Source organism: Danio aesculapii, chromosome 22 (assembly GCF_903798145.1).
Source record: "Danio aesculapii chromosome 22, fDanAes4.1, whole genome shotgun sequence".
Lineage (NCBI taxonomy): Eukaryota > Metazoa > Chordata > Actinopteri > Cypriniformes > Danionidae > Danio > Danio aesculapii.
The window spans coordinates 2,612,393-2,639,860 of NC_079456.1; the positions used below are offsets into that span (position 1 = coordinate 2,612,393).

The 27,468-nt window shown below is 38.9% G+C and overlaps 3 protein-coding genes and 1 pseudogene across 4 annotated transcripts in view; all 4 read left to right on the forward strand.

Annotated features, from left to right (window-relative positions):
• LOC130215687 (gastrula zinc finger protein XlCGF7.1-like) overlaps positions 1-27,468 on the forward strand; it is a 359,478-nt pseudogene that overhangs the window by 300,616 nt on the left and 31,394 nt on the right.
• LOC130215619 (zinc finger protein 239-like) lies at positions 1,046-11,750 on the forward strand. Of its 2 annotated transcripts, none has more exons than XM_056447467.1 (2): positions 1,046-1,152; positions 10,329-11,750. In XM_056447467.1, the coding sequence occupies exons 1-2, from the start codon at positions 1,098-1,100 to the stop codon at positions 11,048-11,050; spliced, it is 777 nt and encodes a 258-aa protein (XP_056303442.1). In that variant the 5' UTR covers positions 1,046-1,097; the 3' UTR covers positions 11,051-11,750. The 2 variants fall into 2 exon arrangements, with proteins under 2 accessions (XP_056303442.1, XP_056303441.1); XM_056447466.1 differs by lacking the exon at positions 10,329-11,750 and adding an exon at positions 3,618-5,137.
• On the forward strand, positions 19,677-22,570 carry LOC130215636 (gastrula zinc finger protein XlCGF7.1-like). Its single transcript, XM_056447482.1, has one exon. It carries the CDS (start codon positions 19,678-19,680, stop codon positions 20,581-20,583), a length of 906 nt encoding a protein of 301 aa, XP_056303457.1. The 5' UTR covers position 19,677; the 3' UTR covers positions 20,584-22,570.
• Positions 24,324-27,468, forward strand: part of znf1181 (zinc finger protein 1181) — a 7,168-nt gene continuing 4,023 nt past the window's right edge. Inside the window, exon 1 of the mRNA XM_056447500.1 lies at positions 24,324-24,429. Coding sequence (XP_056303475.1) covers positions 24,375-24,429 — 55 coding nt within the window. The 5' untranslated portion in view covers positions 24,324-24,374. The remainder of the gene's footprint in view (positions 24,430-27,468) is intronic.

The window sequence follows — 27,468 nt, forward strand, 5'->3', positions numbered from 1 at the left end:
TGAATAGTTTGATACCAAGGAAAAGTTAGTTGGCCAATGACATGACATTGAAATGATCTATACTCTGATTAAGTTACATTATCAATGCAAAAGAAACCTTATGAAATTGAAAATATTCACATTAACCTTTTTCTGGAAGTTTATCGGTGATTAAAAAAACCTTTACTGTGCATAAAGCCCATTGTTTTGGTTTTGGATTATCAGTAGTATTCTGCGCGCATTTGTTTATCCGCCGTTTCTCCCGCATCGCCGCGATGACGTCATCGCTGACGCGTTCATTCGGCGTCGAGTCTTCAGAGCTGAGGTGAGTCGTTGACGCTTTTTCTCGTGTTTACACAACAATAAAACACACTTTACAGTTTATTAAAGCGACAATCTGCGACTAGTTTCTGCATTGAGTTCACCTCTATCTGTGTGTCTGCTGACCAAAACAATACAGCAGGCAGAGAGGAGCTCTGAGAGGAAGATATGAGTGAATGTGTTTGGGTTTTTCTGTTTTTAAGGAATATTTAAATGTATGATTTGTCATGAATGATGGGAATCTACCGCGGCAAATATATGAATTTTGATGCAGAAAACTATAAATTACTTTTTTTTTTCTGAAGGTTTTTATGGTTTCCCAAATTCTGTGTATTTATGCTACTGCTAGTCTAATTATTTTATTTGTTATAAATACTTGTATAGTATTTATATTCATATTAATGCAACTGTCTATATGTTTTTATGAATTACAGTAGTATTAAGCTCATATTGCAAACACCCAGTAAGATGAAATGAGCTGATCTGCTGACCCTGAATGTCTGTTTAATGAGTGTTTATAGTTTGAGGCTCATCAATATGATCAGAGCTGCTGAAATCCTCTTTATTTCATGTCAATAGTTCCTGTTTTTCCTTATACTGATGTCTTCAGATCTACAAATTCCCACATTAAGTTAATTTCATTGGTGTCTGCTGATTCTGAGCAAATTACTTATAATAATTCTAAGAATATTTCCTCAATCAGTGTAAATGAATCAGATTTCTCTTGTTTCTTCTCCTGAAGCTCTGCCGCCATCAGTGAAAGACAAAGACAGAGTTTATTGAAGGACAGTGAGAAGATGAGTGATCCAGAACCCTGCAGAATTAAACAGGAAGAGACTGAAGAACTCATAGGTTTGTGTTTATTCATTACTCTTCGATTATGAGGCTGATTAATAGTGGTTGTTCTTCTTTGACACCTTCATCAGTTAAAGTACTTATTAATATATCATTTAATTTCACAAATTACACATTAATAATTATTGTTTAGAATGTGGGACCCACATACATTAAGTTTACAACTCAAACACACTTTCTTTAAAATCAATTAAAATTAAACAGTAAAAAAGTTGAACTTTTTTTAATTGCCATGTTTTATTGACAATAAAAGAGTCAAGAGTTGTAATGGCAGCAAAAATATATGAGTTCATGAAGTATTGAACGTTTTTGAACTTCATGATCATGATGCCGCTTTCTGATGCTTATTCATTGACAGTTGTAAATATATGTCTATATATTAGGATTGCACGGTTTACTGGTACTATGGTAGTATCACGATGCTATGCCTCCAAAATTCTGGCTGTGGCACTGTAGTTTGTGAACAGTAGTATCGTCATTAACAGTCTATCTATAATAGATAGTATATAATAGTCACTAAAATGCTCACATTTGTACAACAATAGATCACTTTATTTTAATAGTCTGTGGAGTTCTGTAAGGTTGCATGTTTTCTGAAGTATCAAACGCACATCTGAATCGGTTCATTTCTGTTCCTGTCAAGAGAACGCGCGAGCCTGATGGAGTGACTGTTTAGAGTCCCGTGAAGGAGCTCCGGATGGAGACTGTTGTTTTGTGTTTACCTTATGATTAAAGTTGTTGCACGTCCGCCAGTTCCTGCCTCAAAATGAGCAAGTTTGAGCCACTTGTACATTAAGGAAGCGTTCAGAAAAAACAAAACACCAGTGAAGAAACACGACACAGAGGAACATAAAGACCTACTGCTAGCTAGCGTTTCGGAAGTGTTTTTGCAGAGGAATACAAACAGCACACAGAAGTATGAATGCACGGCAACATGCAAGGCATGCGCCATGGATCACGCCGATCACTCGACGCAGAAGGATAAACCAGGCTTTAGAAGGATATTTTTCTCTCGCATTGAACCGCATCAGACAGGATCAGGAAATCAGGAAATCAAAGTTGTGCTTCACAAAAACACTGTAACCTACAGTAAAAACGGTATTGACACCCACTTTTGGATTGAGAACCATCGGTTGGGAAATGCTGCTCTCACTGATCACAGTTATAAACAAATGAAGCATTCAAGCAGGAGAAAAAGGTCTATAAGCGAGTGATTGTGTATCAAGTTTATATGAATATACACGTAAAGTTGAGGTCAGAATTATTAGCCCCCCCCTTTGATTTAAAAATTTTTTTTTTTTAAATATTTCCCAAATGATGTTTAACAGAGCAAGAAAATTTTCACAGTATGTCCGATAATATTTTTTCTTCTGGAGAAAGTCTTATTTGTTTTATTTCGGCTAGAATAAAAGCAGTTTTAAATTTTTTAAAAGCCATTTTAAGGTCAATATTATTAGCCCCTTTAAGCTAACGTTGTTTTGAACGTCCAATTGTATACATGCGAATAATTTCAAATAAGTTATTGTTGTATATGCATGTGTTTAATGTATGTGTTGATACGTGTGTTGATATCCTATGTGGCGCCTCATAGATCTGCGTGTGCATTTTATATGACCCTGAAAAGCTTGATCAGCTGCTTCAATGTTTAAATATGGTTGAGCTCTGCAGGGTGGGGGACATGGTGGCTCAATGGTTAGCACTGTCGCCTCACGGGAAGAAGGTCACTGGTTCGAGTCCCGGTCACTTGGCGTTTCTGTGTGGAGCTTGCATGTTCTCCCTGTCGTTGGATTACCCCACAGTCCAAACACATGCGCTATAGGGGATTTGATTAACTGAATTGGCTGTAGTGTATGAGTGTGTACGGGTGTTTCCTGGTACTGGATTGCTGCCAGAAAGGCATCCACTGTGTAAAACATATGCTGAATAAGTTGGCGGGTAATTCCACTGTGGAGACCCCTGATGAATAAAGGAACCAAGCTGAAGGAAAATGAATGAATGAGCTCTGCAGGATAGTGGACATCCAGGAGCAGGGTTGATTAAAGACATGCAAATGAATTCTGTTCTCTAAAGATTCTGGACTTTATTAATCTCAGTGGATGCATATAAATTCCATATCAGCCATCCCTAATGCTGGCTCTGTGTTTTTGTGGAGTTATACTTGCCATCCTCATTACTATGGAGCTTTTAATGACACTTGAATGAAGAAAGGTTTGAAAACACAGACTTTTCAACACGAGGGCGACTCTATGTGAAGGAGATGGTGGTCAATCCAGATACTGGGTTTTCTGAAGTCAGATCAGCTCATGGAAAATGGAGCAAAAGCGTTGCTTGGCCACCTGCGGATTTCAGCCTAACACAGCAATGCTCTTATGATCATTTGACTGTTTGATTCAAAGATTCCAGCATGGCATCTGCTGTCAAAACTAGCCTCCTAAAATGTACCCTATTTACTTAATTTTCAGATGTGATTGTGAAGGAGGAGAGTGAAGAACTGAGTGAAGATGAGGAGAAACATCATGTCAAAAGTGAAACTGAAACTCAATCAGAGACTGAACACAGTATTTTAAATGGTTTCACCTGCACTCAGTGTGGAAAGAGTTTCAGCCGGAAATTCATTCTCAAGCATCACATGATGATCCACAGTGGAGAGAAACCGTTCCCTTGCACTCAGTGTGGGAAGAGATTCACACGATCAGTATACCTTAATCAACACATGCTGACTCACACTGGAGAGAGACCGCACAGATGTGATCAGTGCGGCAAAACCTTTCTGTGGATTTCAAATCTGAAGATCCATCTTAGAGTTCATAAAAACGACAAGCCTTACTCATGCTCTGAGTGTGGAAAGAGTTTCACACTGCAGTCAACTTTATCACAACATCAGAAGATCCACTCTGGTGTTAAAGAGCATGTGTGCTCTGAGTGTGGGAAGACTTACAGTAGAGCGACAGACTTGAAGAAACACCTGACGATCCACACCGGAGAGAAACCGTACGCATGTTCACACTGCGACAGGAGGTTCAGTCAGTTAAAACGACTGAGAGCACATGTGAGGAGTCACACTGGAGAGAAACCATTCACATGTGATCAATGTGGGAGGAGTTTCACTCAATCATCATACCTTCATCAACACTTGAAGATCCACACTGGAGAGAAACCGCACCAATGTGATCAGTGCAGCAAGACATTTCTGTGGTCTTCAGGGCTGAAGAAACACCTCAGAGTTCATACAAAGGAGAGGCCTTATTCATGCTCGGAGTGTGGAAAGAGATTCACGCAGACGTCAAGTTTATCAGACCATAAGAAGATCCACGCTGGTGTGAGGGCGTTTGTGTGCGTTAAGTGTAAGAAGACTTTTATTAGAGCGGCGGGCTTGAAAATACACCAGAGGACTCACACTGGAGAGAAACCCTGCATATGTTCTTTGTGTGGGAGGAGTTTCAAGAAATCGGCACACCTTAATCGACACATGATAGCCCACAGGAGGGAAAACACACAGATGTGATCAATGCAGCAAAACAGTTTTCATTCATACATAGATGAAGCCGTATTCTTGTTCGTTAAAGGGAACTTAGGGAGCTTTCACATCTGTAGTTCGCTTCATTTGATCTGGATCAAGGGCACCAAATGATACACGGTAGGATTTTCTGCTGTCTTTGGGTCGTTTTCACACCAAACTGTTTGCTTTGGTCCGAACCAGTTGAAAAGAATCAAAATGCAGTCATGTGACAAAATCCACATCTCTCATTGGCCAGATGTTGTTGAACGTAGTTCCAAAACTGCTTATCAATTGGTCAGAATTAATGTGCGGGAAAATGTCAATGGAGCTCCCGCAAGTAAACAAACCACCAGACACAAAATGGCACTTTTGACTGTGGAGATCCGACTGCGCTGGCTGATTGTATTCCTGCTCATAGTATACTATATAGTTTGTATACATCACTTTAGACAAACTATAAATTTCGAGAATGAAGTGCGGTTGCAGCTGGAAAGCAATGTTTTAAGGCAGTGGTCGGGAACGTATGGCTCGCAAGCCACAAGTGGCTCTTTGACCAAAAATACCTGGCTCTCCAGCGGTCTCCCTTCAAGAATATTTTACAGTTTTAAAGAAATACCCGCCAGATAAGGAGAAATCAGTGACCTATTGAAAGTACAATTACAATTCTCTCGTTATTGTAATATTGTAATTTTTTGCGGGACAAATAATAAAAACTCAACGTTTCGAATGATGCGTGTGTGCGGTAAACTTATGTTTCTATGGTAACCGCGCGCGCACCTAAATTCAAACAACATTCATGAGTGGTGATGATGGCAAAAAGAAAATAATCCTGAGGAACATCGAGCGTTTCAAAATGAGTGGGCAGGAACATTTGCTTTTATTTAAAGCTCTGGTGCTCTGCCCTGAGCAAAACGCATTTCCTCTTGTAATGTTGAGACATTTTGAAAGCCACCATGCAGCCTTTGCGGCAAAGGACCAGCCGAGCGAAAGCCGAAAGAAGGCATGTGAGGAGCTCCAGCATAAAGTGCAAAACAGCAGGGGCAGGATGGGAGTTTGGAAGGTCTATCTGGGAGTTCGAGTGCTGCGAGCTCTGCTTGCCTCATTGGAGCAAAGGAAACCTGTTAAGTACGGCAAATGAACTGTTCGCGGCAGTGCTTAATTTGAGCTAGATCTTGCTCCGGGAAATGTGAGATATTCGTGTTTTGCGTATTTATTTTAATTGATCCGGCATTAACCTGTGCGTGTGTGTGTGTGTGTGTGTGTGTGAGAGCGAGAGTGAGAGTGAGAGAATGTGAATAAGTCAGAGTGAAAAACAGCAAGCAAAGCTGTGTTGAGTGTGTGTGCACGCACACACATAAAGGTAGTCAGTTTTGACCAATCAGCTTTCTTACATTGATAGTCGCTCTCATTGGTTGGTGATTATTGTTTCGCACGCAGTGAGCAGAGAAAATAAATAATGGCATATTGGCCTACCTAAATAGTAACTGTAGCATATATATATATATTAAAACCACGAGTAAATCTGATAAAAAACCTGATCAAGAGAAGATGAAACTGCGAGAATGTATCAGGGGACAGAAGCAAAGCGATTTCAAGTCAGTAATTTTCTCATGTTCTGGTGTTCTGACATTTTATCCTACCTTTCAGATTATGCTACCAACACTATATATACCGTGCTATATATATATATATATATATATATATATATATATATATATATATATATATATATATATATATATATATATAGGGGGTCCATGAATTCTGCTGTGTACCAAAATATACTGAAGGAGAATGTCCACCCAGATAGCAAAATTCATGTGGCTCAAATCCGGCCCACACCGAACACTCACTTCCGGCCCACATACCACATGGATTGATGGCACTTGGGCGGTACGCTATTGTTTGCCAGATTCGGGCCACAATTAAGCCATAGCAATTCCACATATCAGCCAGAATTTTACCAAATGAACCAGAACTGACCCTATTCTGGGCCACAGTTTGCTTTTATTTTGGGCCAGGTATGGCCCACACCAGACACTTACATCTGACCCACATAGCCAGAGTTTACTGTGCTGAATATTTGCCAAAAGTGGTCCACATATGTCTGAAGATAACTGGGCAACATTTGTCATATTACATCTGGGCCACTTTAGGCTCCCAGCCACATTAGCCAGAGCTTACTTTGCCAAATATTTGCCAAAAGTGGCCAACATATGTCTGAAGATAACTGGGCAACATTTGTCATATCACATCTGGGCCACTTTAGGCTCGCAGCCTCATTAGCCAGAGCTAACTGGGCTAAATATTTGCCAAATGTTGCCCACATTTGTTTTATAATATCTGGGCCACATTTGCACCCACACATGTGAGCTACTTTGGGTTTAGACCCAGATTACCCTTAAATGACTATTCCACATTTTTGCCAACTGTGGCCCACATTTGTCCTCTATCATTTGGGCCAAATTGACTGTTTTCAAATTTAGCATTTTGCCATAAGTGCCTAATCTTTGCTTTAAATGGCCCATGTATAAATTTGAATATTTGGCCTGCTTTTGTAATTTACAGGTGGGCCACTTCAGGCTCACGTTCATTTTGTCTTGGCCGAAAGAAGACCACCAGTAGCGCATAACTGCCTAAAGTGGCCCACATTTGTATTCTATCTGGGCGGCCATGTTAGTGACATCAAGCTGAAGCCGACTTGGGTTCTGCAGCTGTAAAATGACCCAAAGCAAACCAGCAAATCCACTTCTGAATAGCTGAAGATAACCAAACTGAAGACTTTGGAGTGGCCTAGTCAAAGTCCTGAGCTAAATCCAATTGAGAGGATGTAGCATGACCTTAAAAAAAGTAGTTCATGTTCGAAAACCTTCCAATGTGACTGAATTACAACAATTCTGCAAGGATGATTGGGCCATAATTTCTGAACACAGCGCTGTAACACTCATTGTTAGTTATTGAAAACACTTGATTGCAGTTGTTGCTGATAAGGGTGGCCCACACAGTTATTAGGTTTAGCGGACAAACACATTTTTCACACAGGGCTATGTAGTTTTGGATTATGTTTGCTGGATTTAATTTTAGGTTATTCTTATATCAGGATCTTTGATTATGTTTTTGGATTATATTTTCAATGCTATATAGTTTTGGATCATGTTATTTCTAATTATTAAAAGCCTTCATTATAAAACAGCATGATGTTTATGTGTTTTATTTTTATTTGTTTGACAAATGGGGCAGAACGGTGGTGCAGTGGGTAACACAATCGCTTCACAGCAAGAAGGTTGCTGGTTCAATCCCCGGGTAGGTCAGTTGGCGTTTCTGTATGGAGTTTGCATGCTCTCACCATGTTTGCGCAGGTTTCCTCTGGGTGCTCCAGTTTCCTCCATAGTCCAAAGACATGCTTTTAAGGGGAATTGAATAAGCTAAATTGTCCATAATGTATGTGTGTGAATGCAAGAGTGTATGGGTGTTTCTCAGTGATGGATTGCGGTTGGAAGGGCATCCGCTGCGTAAAACATATGCCGGAGAGTTGGTGGTTCATTCTGCTGTGGCGACCCCTGATTAAAAAAGTAACTAAGCCGAAATGGAAATGAATGAATGAATATTTGACAAACATTTAAATTAGTTTGATGATCTGCAACTTTAAAGGGGACCTATCATTTCTTTTTTAACTAAATATAAAATAAGTCTCTGATGTCCCCAGAGTGTGTATGTGAAGTTTCAGCTCAAAAACACTGCAAATAATGTTTTATAACGCTCTGAAACTGACCCTTTTAGGCTTTGAGTCAAGTTGTATAATTTTGGTGACTGTCGCTTTAAATTCAAATGAGATTGTGCTTTTTTTTCAAAACGGGGTGGAGCTACACACATCTATGCATCAACATGGCAGATTCAGAAAAAAGATTAATGTTAAATGTAAAAAAGAAAGTGTGTGAGAATGCATCGGTCTATGGAAACTCCTGTCGCTGTTTATTTGTGCTTCATCTAAAACTCCACATATATAATCTACGTGTAAAAGTGTAAAAACTGAACGCTTCACTAGAGAGAAAACAGTTAAACAGAGCATCTGCAGCGCGAGGAAAAAGAACGAGCCTCCTCCATTCAGCCTCTTTACTTTCACTTTCTCTTTTTCGTAAAGTAAGGAAACGGTCTTGTACACTCCACTGAAGACATCCATCAGCCTACATAATTAATCTCATTTGTTAAATGCAAAGATTTGTTTCAAAACTATTTCTAAATTGAGTTCTAATTTCCAGCAAAGGAATAAATGAACAGTAATAATGAAGTGTGGTAAAAAAAAAATTGTTATATCCAAACACAGTGGACATATCTAAGCTAGATTTTAATAAAAGAAATATAAATATGCATATAATAAATAATACTACTACTAATATTAAAAACATTATATAAAAGCAAGTTGTCGTGAAAAAAATGAAAAAAGACTCCTGTGATGAAGGCAGTGGTTTTTATATTTATGTATAAAGTAATCATTTTTGTAATATTGAATTCCTTTAATTATTTTTCATTTTTAAAAATATTTGCGTATTGCTCTGCATCCTGTGTGTTTTAAGCAATGTGTATGTGAGGTGCACAACTAACGCGCTCTGCACTTTAGACCTGCCTTCAGCTGGTCTGTTGAACAGTCTATTTTAATTACTCAAAATAGCAACGCTCCAACAATGCGCCTTAACACACCTCTTTTCTAAATTGGAACACCCATGAGTCCACAAAGTGATGCAAATGGATTTGCAATTTAAACAACGTGGCGGAAAACGGGAAAATTAAGATTGCACTGGTCTGAAAATAGCAACACGTCAGGGAAAACACGTCTTGCACCTTATTGCGTCAGGTGTATGATAAGGCCCATTATCTTCAGCAGGTCGAAACTCTAATGGCAGATGGCTGCTTCTTACTCAGGGCTGTTTATATATATATATATATATATATATATATATATATATATATATATATATATATATATATATATATATACACATATATATACATATATATACATGTGTGTGTGTGTGTGTGTGTGTGTGTGTGTGTGTGTGTGTGTGTATGTATGTATGTATGTATGTGTGTATATATATATATATATATATATATATATATATATATATATATAATATATTTGAGAGTGTGTGTTAGAAAATGAAAGTGATATTTAAATAATCCTTTAGATATACCTAAGCTAGTAAAAATAATTCAAACAGATAAAATAGATGTACAACATTGGGTGTTTGCAATAATCTTCATGATGATTTTTTTGAGTAACGTAAGTGTTCATTAGTCACATTTAGGGCAAAGTGAAGGACTTAATTAATACTTTATTAATGTTCAATCTCTGCATGAAACCGATGGGAGTTCAATATTTTTCCAATACAGTCTGTTTGGTTTTCTGAATGACATTTTGTCTACCGAGGCTTTACATTCACAGAATTTACATGAGAACAAGGAAACGATGGTGTTTGAGCCTCACGGTATACACATTTCTTCGACTATGCCTAGATTTTCTTTATAGGGCACCTTTGACTTTGACAGCCCCAGACATATCAGTTATTTGACTACTTACACACCTCTGCCAAACACACAAACGCTCTTATGCGTGATTATTTGACTGTATAGATAAAAACTAGCCTCTCAAACAACTTGTTTACTTAATTTTCAGATGTGATGGTGAAGGAGGAGAGTGAAGAACTGAGTGAAGATGAGGAGAAACATCATGTCAAAAGTGAAAGTGAAAGTCAACTAAAGATCGAACATAGTATCTTAATGGAAAGAACAGCTGGAAAAGGTTTCATCTGCACCCAGTGTGGAAAAAGTTTGAAGAGCAAACATGATGTCCACCTTCATATGATGATCCACACTGGAGAGAAACCTTACAAGTGTTCACACTGCGACATGAGATTCAATCGTTTGGGAAACCTGAAAAGACATCAGATGATCCACACTGGAGAGAAATCACACAGGTGTGATCAGTGCGGCAAAACATTTTTTATTTTTTCAAAGCTGAAGGATCATCTTAGAGTTCATACAAACGAGAGGCCGTATTCATGTTCTGAGTGTGGAAAGAGTTATACAGTGCTGTCAAACTTGAAACAACATCAGAAAACCCACACTGGTGTGAAAGAGTTTGTGTGCCTTGAGTGTGGGAGGAGTTTTATCACATCCGCAGACTTGAAACGACACCAGATGATCCACACTGGAGAGAAACCGTACAGGTGTTCACACTGCGACAGGAGATTCAACCGTTCAAGAAACCTGAAAACACATGAGATGATCCACACTGGAGAGAGACCGTACCCATGCAGTCATTGTGGGAGGAGTTTCAGACGATCATCACACCTTAATGAACACACGCTGCTCCACACTGGAGGTCTTCAGAGCTGAGGAAACATCTTAGAGTTCACACAAAGGAGAAGCCGTATTTAGGAGGTGCAATTTAAATCAAACTTTGCGTATCAACAAATACATAAACACATGTATATTTACATATAAATTACTTGCATATACTATTGGATGTTCAAAACATTACATATGAAATCCTCACCAGTACATATGATAGTAATGAATGTATATATCAGACTGTTACGGCCCAAAACTTAACACTGGCTCGAACAACAACAACCAAGGTTTGAGCCGAACATATGAAAGACACAGACGACTGAATTAATAAATTGACGTTCCGTCAATACGCTTTAATTCACAGAAATATTAAGCAAAACATTAACAAAACAGAAATCAAGTAGACAGGTAGGGCAGCTAAGGAAACAGGTCTCTGACTATACTGTTTTTAAATGGACAGATGTTACCTACAACTCCCGTAAAAGGAATAAAAAAACAGGTGAGTCTTCCAGGCCACTGCTTACCTTCACTAAACTATATAAATACCAAAACGTGACTGAAAAATAAGTGAAGTTTTCAAACTAATTTCGAGAGGAGCACGTGATATGATTGACTCAGCTGGCCACTCATCTACATTCACTAGTTAGCCAGTCAGATTAACCCCAACTCACTATAAGTAGCCTAGCTAGAACTACTCTCTTATCTTCGTTTTCCGAAGAAACCCCCCATCCACCCCTTCTCCTCCTTTACCACGGGGAGCTCTCGAGAACCACCTGATCTCGTACTCCCCTCATATGCTCTATGGACCAGGCGGGAGCCCTGGGCTCAACTATCTCCGAGCTCAGGGTTCTCTCCCGGGACAGCATACCAAACTTGCTAACAGTTGTCAAGCAATATCTAAGTGTGAACTCTTGAATCCACTACCTGCTATGAAAACAAAGTATCAAAATAAACAAACTAGTTAACAAAATGTTAACAATAACAAAATTCTAAGGAGAGCGGCATGTAGATGCATCGCCTGGCATGCGGAGCACCGCCAGCCAGACCGCCTAAGCGCAAGCCACCACCGAACTGCGGGAGAGCAAGAGTCAGAGAGAGACTGACTCGCCATAGACTGATTTCACGCGGCTGCCATTTTTAAAAGCGAAATCGAGGCTGCGGTGGGAAGAAACCCGGAAGTATTGTTGGGAGTTACATTAGAACGTTGTGTACTTGGCTGTATATCTTACCAGCGAATAGAAAGAGACACAAATTTAGCATTTCACCGCCTTCTGAGTGACCCGAAGGTCCGTTCTGAATGAATGGTGAAAATATAAAGGGATATCAGAGCTCATTTTCAGCTAAGTTAAGGGAAACGGCACTAGTTAGCTAACGTTTTCTTTTCCAAACACACATTTTAGATGCCATTTATCAAACTCAAGTTAATGAACTGATTCTTTCACTATATTAGACTTGTCACGTTACTGAATTAAAAAAAATTGTCAATTTCCCGCTAACATTTAAAGCACTGTTGATGGCTTTCTTAAAACAGCGCTGATTGGCCATTGTGTTCACGTGCTCAACAGATATGCTTGTGATTGGCAGAGAAGGTCATCAGTTCACCCTCCGCTGTTTACTGAGCACAAACACAGCCGAGCGATCTGCTTGATGACTCTACTGATCCTTATGGCTGTTTCGCGCTTGCGCTCCAGTCTCCGTGAATCTGTGTTTGCACTGGGTGAAGAGCGGTAAACTGAGTGCAAACACAAGATACATGGAGACTGGATCGCGAAGCAGCCGTGAAGATCAGTCGAGTCATCCGCGCTCAGCGGCGCTTCAATTTGAACTTAGCGGGAATTAGACTGTTTTAAAACTTCAGTACCGGGACAACACGAGGGTGTGCTACAGAGGACTGCAGTGTTTATCGCTCACCAAGTTACATAGGCTGAAGCAGGGAAGCGTCCCCTCTGTTTACCTGCTGCCATGAACTGAAGCCTAGGAGGACACTTGAGCATATTACTCTTACAGAGCTTGTGATGTTGTTTGATGCTAAATTGCTTTTAATTGTTTAAATTAAACGTACTGACTGATATTAAAGTGATGTTTACACCATATCTGTATTTTGAAATCTCGGCAACAGCTGGAGGTTTGTAGTCCACAGCATGTCACTGCAATGTTTACAGTGCTGGTCCTATACTTCCGCGTTTCTTCCCACCACAGCCTCGCTTTGGTTCTTTAAAATGGCGGCCGCGTGAAATAAGCGTATTGCTGTCAGCCTTATGTACTGGGAGTCCCCCATGACGTCACGGGCATCATCCAATCCTAGACAAGCCGGGTAGGAAACTCCTCCTATAACTCAAGCACAACGAGCACAAATCCGCAATAAATAAATATGAATTAAATACAACAAAGACCCATGTTACACAGACCCCTTCGTTTCTCGCGATTCTGTGATCGCTGAATTAAACACAAATTAACAAAAGACGGACATTTTTGCAAACAAATAAACGCAAAATAATCCTAAAAAGCACAAATAATCTTATAAAGCTTCATAATCCAAACCATACAATCAAAATATATTAATTTCAGGTTGCAATGAATTGTTTTACATGACTTATAGATGTTTCATACGCAGCACATGTTATGTGTTTAAGTGTCTCTCGAAAAACGACGTCTCGCCTGCGCCCTCACAGTCATTGTTAAATGAATCTGATAAGAAGTGCACAACATATTCACCCTAGAAAGCATGCTTTGTGCAGGAATGTAAATGATATGCTGCAATGTCCCTTTAAATACGAGATCAATGTAGCGAGTTTTGACGCTCTCGCCGCCGGAGCTGAAAGCAGACAGCGTTGTCGCCAGGGCGACCTTGGACGCTCTCACTGATTTCGGTGTAAACGCACAGTAAGAGCCCACGTCATTTTGGGGGCCCCCAGAGATACTATTATATACATATATTAATATATTATATTTTGTACCGGCCAGCGGTGCCCCTGGCCATCTATACTCTTATAATCCAATGCATCTGATGTTTTGGGCGATGTTGCGTGCTTCGATAGGACTGGCGATGGATTTTTACATTATACTGAACTTCAACTGTGACAACTGAACTGAAGCCATTTTAATTCACTAGAACTTCATTCATTTTCTTTTCAGCTCAGTCCCTTTATTAATCCGGAGTCGCCACAGTGGAATGAACCGCCAGCTTATCCAGCATACGTTTTACCCAGCGGATGCCCTTCCAGCTGCAACCCATCACTGGAAAACACCCATACACTCTCATTCTCACACATAAACTACGGACAATTTTAGTTTACCCAATTCACCTATAGTGCATGTCTTTGGACTTGGGGGGAAACCGGAGCACCCGGAGGAAACCCACACGAACGCGGCAAGAACATGCTAACTCCTCACAGAAACGCCAACTGACCCAGCCGAGGCTCGAACCAGCGACCTTCTTGCAGTGAGGCGACAGCACTACCTACTGTGCCACCGCGTCGCCTGAACTGAAGTTATGAAGTGAAAACAATATTAATATGCCAGTGCATCAACATTTATTATGATCCAATTTTTAAAGAGAACACATGTTTCTTGGTGTACATTTATTTCTTACCCACTAACAGCGGATGCCCTTCCAGCTGCAACCCAGTACTGGGAGCACCCATACTTGGAACATACACTAGGGTCAATTTTAGTTTTACCCAATCCACCTATAGCGTATGTGTTTGGACTTGTGGGGTAAACCGGAGCACCCGGAGGAATCCCACGGCCACACGGGGAGAACATGCAAACTCCACACAGAAACGCCAAGTAATCCAGCCGAGACTCGAACCTGCGACCTTCTTGCTGTGGGGTGACAATGGTAAACTCTTATTTTTATTTTTCAACATGTAGTTGTGAAGAGAAGAGAAGCTTTACTCTTTCGTTGACATTGATACGTGATATTCAATGTTTTATTTTTTAATTCATTAAATTTTCTTTGGCTTTGTCTCTTTGTTAATCAGAGGTCACTACAGCGGAATGAACCGCCATCTTATCAGCACATGTTTTTACGCAGTGAATGCTCTTCCAGCTGCAACCCAGTACAGGATGTTGTTTTTACATTACTTTTAATTAGCTGTTATTTGCTATTTAAATGTTTTTTATTTTTATTCTTTGTTAATCTTTTGTTTCATGTTGGTAGATATTTAAGAAAAGGATCGTTTTAGAGTTATTATATCGGTCAGCCATAAAATACTATGCTTTTAAAATTTGTTAGGTGCATGTTATATATATATATATATATATATATATATATATATATATATATATATATATATATATATATATATAAGTGCTTAATAAACCTTGTCACCTCACACATGATTGGATTAAGATTACATTAGTAATTGTTTTTGTTTGTCAACGTATTTTATTTTTGCGCTTTTTTGTTTATCCTCCGTTGTTCCCGCCTCTCCGTGATGACGTCGACACTGACGCGTTCATTCAGCGTCGAGTCTTCAGAGCTGAGGTGAGTCGTTGACGCTTTTTCTCGTGTTTACACAACAATAAAACACACTTTACAGTTTATTAAAGCGACAATCTGCGACTAGTTCATCTTGGCAGCACTCATAAAATGAGCTGTTTTGCTGCTGATCCTGAATGACTGTTTAACTAGTGTTTATAGTCTGAGGGTTCATCGATATAATCAAAGCTGCTGAAATCCTCTTTATCTCATGTCAATAGTTCCTGTTTTCACCTCATTCATTATACTGATGTCTTCAGATCTGCATATTGTCACATTAAGTTACTGTTATTCGTGTATTTTGTCACTTGCTAGATATAACATCAGATGTTTACTTTGTCAGTGTAAATGAATTAGATTTCTCTGTTTCTTCTCCTGAAGCTCTGCCGACATCAGTGAAAGACAAAGACAGAGTTTATTGAAGGACAGTGAGAAGATGAGTGATCCAGAACCCTGCAGAATTAAACAGGAAGAGACTGAAGAACTAATAGGTTTGTGTTTATTCAATCACTTCATCCGTTTTGGTAATTTGTCATGTGACCATTTACCGTTTTCTTGCCTATTGTTGTGTTTAGAATATGGGAAAATTAAACTAAATCGACTGTTCTGCTTTTAAAAGCATTTTTGTGTGTGTTTTGCTTTGTTAATAGAAACATAAAAACATATCTGCTTAAATGTGTTTTATGCTTGAACAACTAAAAGTGAAATAAGTAAATGTATTAACTTTATGGTCAATTCTCCAATTTAGGCCACTTTTAGCCTTGTGAAGTTAAGTATAAAACTTGTTCAAAATGAACCTAACATAGCCTCATAAGTTTAAACGGTTTGTCTAGTTTTAAGATCTGTAAGAGGACAAACTTAGATAAGAAGAGAAACATTTTCTCCACCGTGAACTGAACAAATGTCAATTCCACCACATCTCAATATACAGCTTTTATTTCAAAATGAAATAAATTATGGCAGTCAAACATCGTCTAAGATCGTTTTTGTATCTAGTTTAACCAATCTTTCCACAATATATTCAATAATTACACATTTGTCAATGAAATACATTAGTTGTATGCTGAATTGTACACCTGTCACACTCTAAAATGTCATATTAATTTGGTTAAGAGCTTATTGGAAAATAAATACACTGAATTTGTATATTAAATAGAGCATGAAATCATACATTGTGAATACACTTTTAGTGTGTGATGAGAACTTTTTAATTATTTTTAAATGTGTGTGGTGGTGGAAATGACATTTCAACAGTTTATTGTGAAAAAATTTTTAAAGATGGCTTTACTGATTAGCTTTGAATTGATACTAGCCTTTCATGTAAACAAAATACACTTATTTACCTTAATTTATTTTGCTTTTTAAAAACATCTCAGAAGGTACATGTTTGGAAATGGCACAGAATAAATGTATTTCCTTATCAAGCAATATTTTCCTTCATTTTTCTTCAAGTGTTGTTGATAAAAATCAGATGGCACTATTCGTTTTCATAGAAACCACCTCAATAATCTTTCGCACAAACTTTTTAAAGTGACAGTACAGTGTTGTAGAAATGACACTGATGCTGTGCGACAGCTATATTTTGTATAAAAAACAATCTTGATAATAGTCTCGCATTAATAACTATAAAATATTTAAATTATTTCACTAGTGCTTCATTAAGATACTGTGGGAATATAAATTTATATTCCAAAGTAATGCAAAGCATGGCTGTGTAACTTGTTTTCTCTTTTCGGTCAACTGGTCAGGCGGTTTCTGTCTCCAGAACATAATTTGCGGGTCATGCTTTCATGCTACAGAAACCATTTTGTTGATTAACTTGTGTGGTCAGTAGCTGGGCCGATTTCTACACCTATATGCCAATTTACCCTGCTGACTCCAAAACTGAATTTGCATGCTTTGTTTAGCCATCTCCCCTCCCCCTAAGACAATATAGACAGGACATCTTTGTCTTAATTTAGACTTGTGATAAAACTCGCAGACTACAGACCTCCAATAGGCTCTTGCAGACAGATGGACTTCTCGAAGACGCTGTTTGACTGCAGATTAACCAACACGTCTCAATAAAGGAATTCTGCTTGTTTCGAGTCTCCTGGACTGGGTTCTCTTCTATATTCACTCATTTATTTTTTTACAACAATACATTACTAGATACCAGATTAATAATATTTTAAAATGTTATTTTCATTGTTGACGTTTAAAACTCTGGGTGTGCGACAAGGTGAAAACAGTGATTTTTGACACCTAAAAGAGCTTGAATGATATGAAAAAAATATAATAGAAAGCAAGTAAATTTTTTAAAAATAGGGTTTATTGTTAGTTTGACAAAGAAAGAAAAATTTGAACAAAATTATGTTTATTTTTGGATATATGATCAAAGGACATAAAAGTGTTGGTGCCAGTGGTTAATGCGTCAACACATGCGACCCGAGTTCGATTTCACCTTGCAGGTCTCTGCCAAGCGGCAACCTCCCGCTCTCCCTCGGGAAGCCAATACGGAAGTAACTGAAACTGCAATTCATTGAAACTCCACTAGTCCTGGCTCCATAATAGAGCAAGTTGCAATTGAGCCCACTGTTAGAATGGCCAACTTTACAACAGAAAAAAAGGTGTTTACAGCCTGGTACAAAGAACGATTTTGGTTCATATAGCTATTATTACCCTCCATGACAATTGTGAGGGGGTGAATTTTTTTATAACTCATCCATTTCCTTTATATTAGGTTATATTAAGTTTGCATAATTAAGGGCGTGGCCACTTGAGTGACAGCTAGGTCTCGCTGGTCGCCGTCACTTCACCTCAGCTGAATCCGGCAGATTAGCCACTGATCTCGGCATATTCATCGTATTTTTGTGTTGTTTTGTGTGGCTTTACACAGTCAGCTGCCTTTTGGACTTATTTCTTACAATTATCAGATGATATGGGATGCTGTGTGCACTTAATTGTGCTCACAAACCATTCACGTGGCCTCGTTTCCCATGTGAGTAAAGTTATATACTTGTATACCATCTCTATAAATGTATTTGTTTTATTTAAGATCATTTATCATTAATATTTTTCTTTAGACCCGTAAAGCACTCCAGAATGTGACAGATTGATTAGCTGTAGGCTCTAGAACAGTCATCTGAAGCGTTATCATACAGGGTTATGCTGGAGTTCATCAATAGTCTTGCCTTTACTAACACAGACTATATCTGAAGTGTTTGGATGTATTTTGGGTTTTCCTCTTGTAGAAAAACGTCATAAGAGCAATGCTTAGTGGCTCAATGTATTACTACAGTGTTTTTAAAAGTCTAAACACTTTATTAATATAGTGTACAGCCAAGCACATGTGGTCAGAACACAAACGAGTCGCAGGTAATAAAGTATCAAGCGTTTCTCCCAAAGTAAAGTCTGTCTGCCAGGTCTAAGCAAAGTGCCAGCAGGTGTCTGTAGCTCCGCTCACTCTTCGCCTCTTTGCCCTTGTTTGGTATCCCGCCGTGGGTGCGATGACGCGCGAACAAAATGGCGATGGTTGGCCGCGCCTACTTGTAGTTTCTTTTGCGCTCTTCAGAAACCTATGGGTGACGTCACGGATGCTCCGTCCATATATTTTACAGTCTATGGTCTCTGCCGATGCCGATTGTTACAGCAGCTAAATGCCGAAGGCTTGGCGTCTCAACGCACGTTTTTCCGCACACAACCAATGTCCAGTCTTGCTTCCTCTTCAAGTTTAAATTCACTTTATTTAGCTTAATGGAAATACATACTTGCAATTAATAATGGTGAATCCCTTAGTGTCCAGAAAGGTGTGTGTGCTTGGTGTGGTAAAAACTGCATGCGTTCCCTTCCTCAAGTCTTCTTCTCTCAAGCAGAAAACACCGACTTAAAAACCCTTTGTGCACATACTGCCCCCAAGTGGTGACAGCCAAATTACATTCACATCAACTCATAGGCTCCTACACCGATCCTTCCCCTCTCTCTGCTCCCCATGCTTTCCTGTCAATACTCTCTACTGTCCTATCAAATAAAGGTGAAAACCTTGAAAAAAATAATTATAAATAAAAGGACAGAAAAGTGCCTGTAGATAAAGAATTACCCTTATATCTAACTTAGTCATACCAATACTTAATTCCAGGTTTGGTTTGAACCCGGTGTTATTCACGATCATTTGACTGTTAAAAATGTATTTACTTGATTTTCAGATGTGATGGTGAAGGAGGAGAGTGAAGAACTGAGTGAAGATAAGGAGAAACATCATGTCAAAAGTGAAAGTGAAACTCACTCGGATTGTTTTATGAAAGGGACAGCCATAAACTTCACCTGCACTCAGTGTGGAAGGACTTTTGGTCGCAAACATACTCTCAAGCTTCACATGATGATCCACACTGGAGAGAAACCTTACAAGTGTTCACACTGCGACAAGAGATTCATTCATTCGGGACATCTGAAAACACATGAGAGGACTCACACTGGAGAGAGACCGTTCACATGCATCGAGTGCGGGAAGAGTTTCAGACGCTCAACATGTCTTAATTTACACCTGCTGATCCACGCTGGAGAGAAAACGCACAGATGTGATCAGTGCGGCAAGACATTTTTGAGGCCTTTGGATCTGAAGGTCCATCTCAGAGTTCATACAAGTGAGAGGCCTTATCCGTGCTCTGAGTGTGGAAAGAGTTTTAGACATTGGTCACATTTAAAAGACCACCAGAAGATCCACACTGGTGTGAGAGAGTTCGTGTGTATTGAGTGTGAGAAGACTTTTATTAGAGCTGGAGAATTGAGACGACACCAGATGATCCACACTGGAGAGAAACCGTACAGGTGTTCACACTGCGACAAGAGATTCAGACATTTAAAATATCTAAAAACACATGAGAGGACTCACACTGGAGAGAGACCGTTCACATGTGCTCAGTGTGAGAAGAGTTACACACAATTCTCACACCTTAATCAACACATGAAGATCCACACTGGAGAGAGACCACACAGATGTGATCAGTGCGGTAAAGCGTTTTTGAGGTCTTCAGAGCTGAAGGTTCATCTTAGAGTTCATGCAAATCTTCAACTCCTGTCGGGAACGGGAATTGAACTTGTAAGGTCCCTAACCTAACCAACTTATGCGTTGCCATGTCCAGCAATGCAGTGGAATCTCCACTGGTTTGACTCCAGTATGGTTCGTAAATGGAAAAAAAGACTTGTCAATATGTGTGAGAATTACGTCAACCACAGATTTGTCCTACACCTTTTCTGCACCTGTTTTGTCATTCTCTCTATCGCTGGTGTCAAACTCAGTTCCTGGAGTTCCAGTTTAGCTTTAACCCTAATTAAACACACCTGGTCAAGCTAATTGGGTCAGTAACCCTGGATTGAAACCTACAGTTCTGCTGTCACACTGGACTTTTCTCCACATAGATGACCCTTCATAAGCATGCGAATGTGTCAGACCGGAAACTCAAGCTTGTGCGCAGAGATGGCACAAATACTTTACTCAAGGAGAAGTACAGATACTCATGTATAAAACGACTCTGGTAAAAGTTAAAGTACTGATTACACTTTTGTACTCAAGTAAAAGTCAAGAAGCACAACCTCAAACAAATACTGAAGTAAAAAGTACCCATTACTACCGCATGTATTAGTTTTACTAGGTAGGTAAATAACCGGTTTCATCCACAGTCTAAAAACATGCAGTGTGAGAGAGTTAAGTAAATTGGCCATAGTGTATAAGTGCATGTGTGAATGCTAGAGTGTATGGGTGTTTCCCAGTACTGGGTTGTGGCTGGAAGGGCATCCGCTGCATAAAACATAAGCTGGAATAATTGGTGGTTCATTGGGCTGTGGCGTCCCCTGATAAATCAGGGACTAAGCTGAAGGATAGTGAGTGAGGATAGGTGCTTAAAATGACTTTTGGGTTCGAATCCCGACTTGTACAAATAATCAGAAATCGTGGTTCTATGTATTTTAATCATGTTGCTGTTTTATGATGACTAGGATACAGCTGCTGATACGCCATCAATTTAGCATCATCTTTGTAACACTAAAATAATAATGAATATTTTACAGTACTGTGATGGTTGGGTTTTGGGTAGATGTTAATAATAAAATACATTGGTAAATTTATTAAATAATATAAATAATTCTTGATAACTTCTGGCCACAACCGTCTCTAATCTAGCAACAACCCTGATTCATGTCCAAAACAAGACATATTTATTCACAAGTGTTTATTCGGATGTCAGACCAATGCTGAAACAAAACCATACAAGAATAAAGCATTTCAAAACTGCTGTATCAGTCTGGATTCGAACTAGTAATGTAATGTTTATTAGTTGTATGTTGATGGCATTAGCATTATGGATAAAATCTAGTTTTAATGGCAATGCTACTTTTGAATAGATATGAACACAGGGAACAGTGTATTAGCGAGCACCACCATGTTCTATGGTAAGTGAAAGAAGAAAAGGACAGAACTGGCTCTTCCTGCAGATGAAAGTGAGGATGAGATGGGTTTTACTGACCATTAGAAGGATGCAGACTGGACATTTCATGGAGACAGTTCAGGTAAGTTAGGTCAGAGGCAGATAAGCCAGGCGTAGTGTAGTATACAGCAGTGTTTCCCAACCCCGTTCCTGGAGGCACACCAACAGTACATATTTTGAATGTCTCCCTTTTCTGACCCTTTAACTTCAGGTTTTGGAGTCTCTTCTGATGTTATGATAAGATGATTCAGGTGTGTTTGATTAGGGAGAGGTTGAAAATGTGAACTGTTGGTGTGCCTTCAGGAACAGGGTTGGGAAACAATGGTATATAGTATAATACACATAAACATTGCTAGCTAGGAGCTACATTATTCTGATGCATCTGGATATACTAGACTCCTTATTTATTTGTTATAATATTTACTGGGGAAAATATTTATTTTATTGTGTGTTGTATACATGGTAATACAATATTAGGTTTGTTTTTAATAACATTTAGCAAAAAATAATGGAATGAATGAAAGCTGTTGGAGTATGAGTAGATGGAAAGTATGTATAAGGTGTCATTTATAAGTTCTGTGTAAAGCTTATAATACTGCAACACCAATTAAATAATTTCTAACAACAAAATTATTAATAAGGAAAGTTTTAAATTTTAAATTCCTAAGTTAGATCAATTGTTGGACGTTGTTGCCATATGGCAACGTATCATAAAGTACCTTTAAAAAGCCTAAGGTACCTTTTTGTCTCAATTTTTTTTACAACACTTCAAGTTAAACCATTTTAAGAAAAGGAAAACAGTCAATATTTTAAAAATAGATTTATCATAGTGCGTGCGTTAGAGGGTTAATGCTTATTTATTCTGATGTTGTGGTCTAAAACTCCACCTCGAACTCTCCGCTGTCCTGTATCACGCTTTCTGATTGGCTGTTGGTCATCGCGGACAGGTCTCGATATTTAGCAAGTCGAATACTTCACGGGCGTCGCAGCACATCGTCGATTCTATCAGATGATGATTTTGATTGTTCACCCTATGTAATTGTTGCATGAATCGAGCACTGATTTGCCCCCAATTTGGGCTTCTGTCTGTGATTTCACTAAAGTGAAAGCCTCGTATCGATGACGTCGGCGCTGACGCGTTCACTCAGCGTCGAGTCTTCAGAGCTGAGGTGAGTCTTTGACGCTTTTTCTCTTGTTTACACAACAATAAAACACACTTTACAGTTTATTAAAGCGACAATCTGCGACTAGTTTCTGCATTGAGTTCACCTCTATCTGTGTGTCTCCTGACTAAAACAATACAGCAGGCAAAGAGGAGCTCTGAGAGGACAATATGAGCTCAGTGTTTGGGTTTTTCTGTATTTGTATTAATTTTTTCAGGTTTGTGTTTGTTATATCGCAGAGTCTGATCTGTTAAGAGAAATAATAGTAATACTCTGCGGTAGATATATGAAGTTTGATGCAGAAAGCTTTAAATTAATAGTTGGGCTCTAGTTTTTTTAATTTATCAGTTTCTGTACATACATGTGCTGCTGCTAACAATCTAATTTATTTGTTCCCTGCTGAAAAAAACTGCTTAAACCAGCCTAGACTGGTTTTAGCTGGTTGCCTAGACTGGTTTTAGCTGGTTGACCAGACTGGTTTTAGAGGGGTTTTGGCCATCTCCAGGCTGATGGCCAAAACCCCTCTAAAACCAGGCTGGTCAACCAGCTAAAACCAGTCAACCAGCCTCGGCTGATTTAAGCAGTTTTTTTCAGGAGGGTTTTGAGTACGTTTAAAGTATTTTAACTAGATATTGATATTAATCAAATGTGTTTTAATATGTAGTTAGTGTATCCTGCAAAATTGAGTCAATCTGATGCTGAATGTCTGTTTAATGAGTGTTGATAGTCTGAGGCTCGTCAATATTATCATCAATATGTCAATAGTTCCTTTTCAACCGTATTCATTATACTCTTCAGATCTACAAATCCCAACATGAAGCTAATTTTATTGGTGTCACCTGACTTGAGGAAATTACATAACTGCATAGTGCAGTGCTTAGTGCTATAATGTAATAATATGATTCATATCCAGATATCATTTGTGGAACCGGACATTACGAGTGCTCTTTCTCTCTATTTTGAAGTCCAGACTTAAGACACATTTTTATTTTATTGTCTTCCCTGGCTTTAAATTTTTAATGTGCATTGTTACTGTCATACTATTATTCTTATTATTACCTTTATTGTGGTTTTAGAATGTGTGCTATGGTTTCGTTTGGTTCAGTGCCAAACTGAAGTTAAATGTGCTTTATAAATAAACTTTACTTACTTACTATATCATCAGTCAGTGTAAATTAATAAATTTTCTCTGTTTCTTCTCCTGAAGCTCTGCTGCCATCAGTGAAAGACAAAGACAGAGTTTATTGAAGGACAGTGAGAAGATGAGTGATCCAGAACCCTGCAGAATTAAACGGGAAGAGACTGAAGAACTAATAGGTTTGTGTTTATTCATTACTCTTCAATAATGAGGCTGTAGAACAGTGAGGTTGTAAATCTTTAAGCACTTCATTAGTTTTATTTATTTTTCATATTACCTCTGTGTTTAGAATATGGGACCTGCCTAAATTAATCTTAGAGCTTAAACACTTTAATTAAGTAACATTACACCATGGGATTCCCTTTTCTTTTCAGTACAGGTGCCGTCTCCCCTTCATATGCAATCCTCTAAACAGTCATATAGCGGTGCGTGACTGTCAGCTGACGTGCTCATAGGGATAAATAGACGCTGTTTCCCAAACGGATTCTGTACACGTGATTTGAAGCGGAGTGAAAGTCTGGGTTTTGGGTGTGTGTTTAAACAGACATATACACATAATTAATAATAATAACATCTAAAGATGTCGATCTTGGTGGGGGGTTTTCAAACACAACTTATTTCGTCCTAAATGAGCATAAAAAGTTAGGAAAGCAATCGAAAGCTTTCATTAAAACATTAGATGTGTGCAATTTAAAAGTGACACCTGTTATTTAATGCAATCAAACGAAAAAAATCTAAATAAATAAGAGATTCATTCGTTGCTCTTTAATCAGAATGTGTAAGTTATACAGTGAAGAAACGGCTGATGAGATTTGATAGCTTGATTCTATTTCATTATAATAGCTTGTAATTTTAATAAGCTGAACTGTTTGCTAATGTATTAGCTGCTAATGTATACTATTTATTTTTTCTTTTGTAAATAATAATAATAATAATAAAACACATTACTGACCATTTAACTGTTTATTTACTATGAAGCCCCTACTGAAAAAAACAGCTTAAACCAGCCTAGGCTGGTTTTAGCTGGTCGACCAGCCTGGTTTTAGAGGGGTTTTGGCCATTTCCAGGCTGGTTTCCAGCCATTTCCAGCCTGGTCTTAGCTGGTCAGGCTGGGAGACGACCAGCTAAAACTAGCTTGACCAGCCTAGACAGGCTGGGAGCCCAGCCGAAACCAGCTATGTCCAGCTTAAACCAGGCTGGTCAAGTTGGTTTTAGCTGGATTTAACTGGTCATTTTCCAGCCTGACCAGCTAAGCCCAGGCTGGAAATGGCTGGAAACCAGCCTGGAAATGGCCAAAACCCCTCTAAAACCAGGCTGGTCAACCAGCTAAAACCAGCCAACCAGCCTAGGCTGGTTTAAGCTGTTTTTTTCAGCAGGGGCATTTGAGACATTGGGGGAATCCCTTATTATGGTCGGCATATCCTTTATTTTCACATCACAATGTTAACAGGTGTGATTCTGGGTCATCTGCGATTTTAATACTTTTAGACCCAAGCGCTGCTTTTGATACTGTAGATCACAACATTTTATTGAAACGACTTGAGTGTGTTGTTTGGGTTGAGGGCCTTGCCTTACAGTGATTCTCCTCATATCTAAAGGGGAGATCTTTTTCTGTAAATATTGGATCCTTCACCACCTAAACCCATTCATTGTGGTGTTCCTCAAGGGTCTATCCTTGGCCCTCTTTTATTTTCTCTTTATTTGCTTCCTTTAAGCTCTGTGCTCTTCAAACACAACATAAACTATCCCTGCTATGCTGAGGATCAGGATCAAACTATATTTTTCCATCAAACTAGGAAATGATTTATCATTAGAAAACCTTTTGTTATGGCTAACCAACATTAAGAGCTGGATGACCAATAACTCTCTGCAAATAAATGAAAATGAAACAGAAGTGTTGTTATTAGGTCCTGCTGCTACCAGCGATTCAACTAAAACTCAGCTCTAAATGACAATCTGCACAATCACGCCAAGAGTCTCAGAGTTATCTTTGATCCACTCTTGCAGTTTGACAAGCATGTAAATGCAGTTGTGAAGAGCAGCTTTTTCATTGGTGGCAAAAGTTAAACCGTTTCTTTCTAAAAAAAGATCTAGAAATCATAACACATGCATTAATCTCCTCTCGGTTAGACTACTGCAACTCTTTATACATTGGTCTTCCTCAGTCAACACTCTCTCGGTTACAGTTGGTCCAGAATTCAGCCGCCAGATTAATAACAGGAACTATAAAGAGATCATATCTCTCCTGTCCTCGCCTCATTGCACTGGCTTCCTGTAAAATGCAGAGTTGATTTTAAAATCCTTCTATTCACTTATAAAGCGTTGCACAGTTCAGCCCCGGCCTATAGCAGTGAGCTTATTAGTCCTTATACCAGTGTTTCCCAACCCTGATCCTGGAGGCACACCAATAGTTCATGTTTTGGATGTCTACCTCATCTTACCCATTAACTTCAGGTTTTGGAGTCTCTTCTAATGCAGAGTTTCCCAACCCTGTTCCTGAAGGCACGCCAACAGTACACATTTTCATCCTCTCCCTAATCAAACACACCTGAATCAACTCATCAGAAGATTAGAAGAGACTCCAACACCTGAAGTTAATGGGTCAGATGAGGGAGACATCCAAAATATGAACTGTTGGTGTGCCTCCAGGAACAGGGTTGGGAAACACTGCCTTATACAGCTTGTAGACCGTTAAGATCCCATGACCAGTTTCTTTTGTCTGTCCCTCGGTCTCGCTGCAAATCAAAAGGTGATCGAGCTTTCTGTGTTGCGGCTCCAAGGCTCTGGAACAGTCTTCTTCTGAACAGGATTTCTCCTTCATTGGATGCTTTTAAATCTAATTTAGGACTTATTTTTACTCTCTTGCCTTTGAGTGACGCATGCATGCTATTTCTTATTTGTAATTTAGTATCTCCTTGAATGTGACAGAATGTTTAATTCCTCCTGAGGACTTGAAACCCACAATCAATTTGAACATAAACGAAACACGGCAAAGGGAATGAGACTGCATAAATAACTGCATAAATAATAAATGACGTGAAATTAACCCGAAAATAAATGAAAGACATTTAGCAAATGATAATTTTGAGACCAGGCAGGATCAGACGGTCTATACCAGATGATGAATTGGACGTTCTAGGTTGACACATTTATATTTATTGAATAACGAAGAATCACCTAAATGTAATTACTGCCAGGCTGCTCTTACCATCAAACAT

Excerpts from the sequence above, each read along its gene's own strand:
- LOC130215619 (XM_056447466.1), top strand. The coding sequence starts at position 1,098 with ATGAGTGATCCAGAACCCTGCAGAATTAAACAGGAAGAGACTGAAGAA. Across the intron at positions 1,153-3,617 it reads AGAGACTGAAGAACTCATAG|ATGTGATTGTGAAGGAGGAG; the intron begins GTTTGTGTTTAT and ends CTTAATTTTCAG.
- LOC130215636 (XM_056447482.1), top strand. The coding sequence starts at position 19,678 with ATGGTGAAGGAGGAGAGTGAAGAACTGAGTGAAGATAAGGAGAAACAT.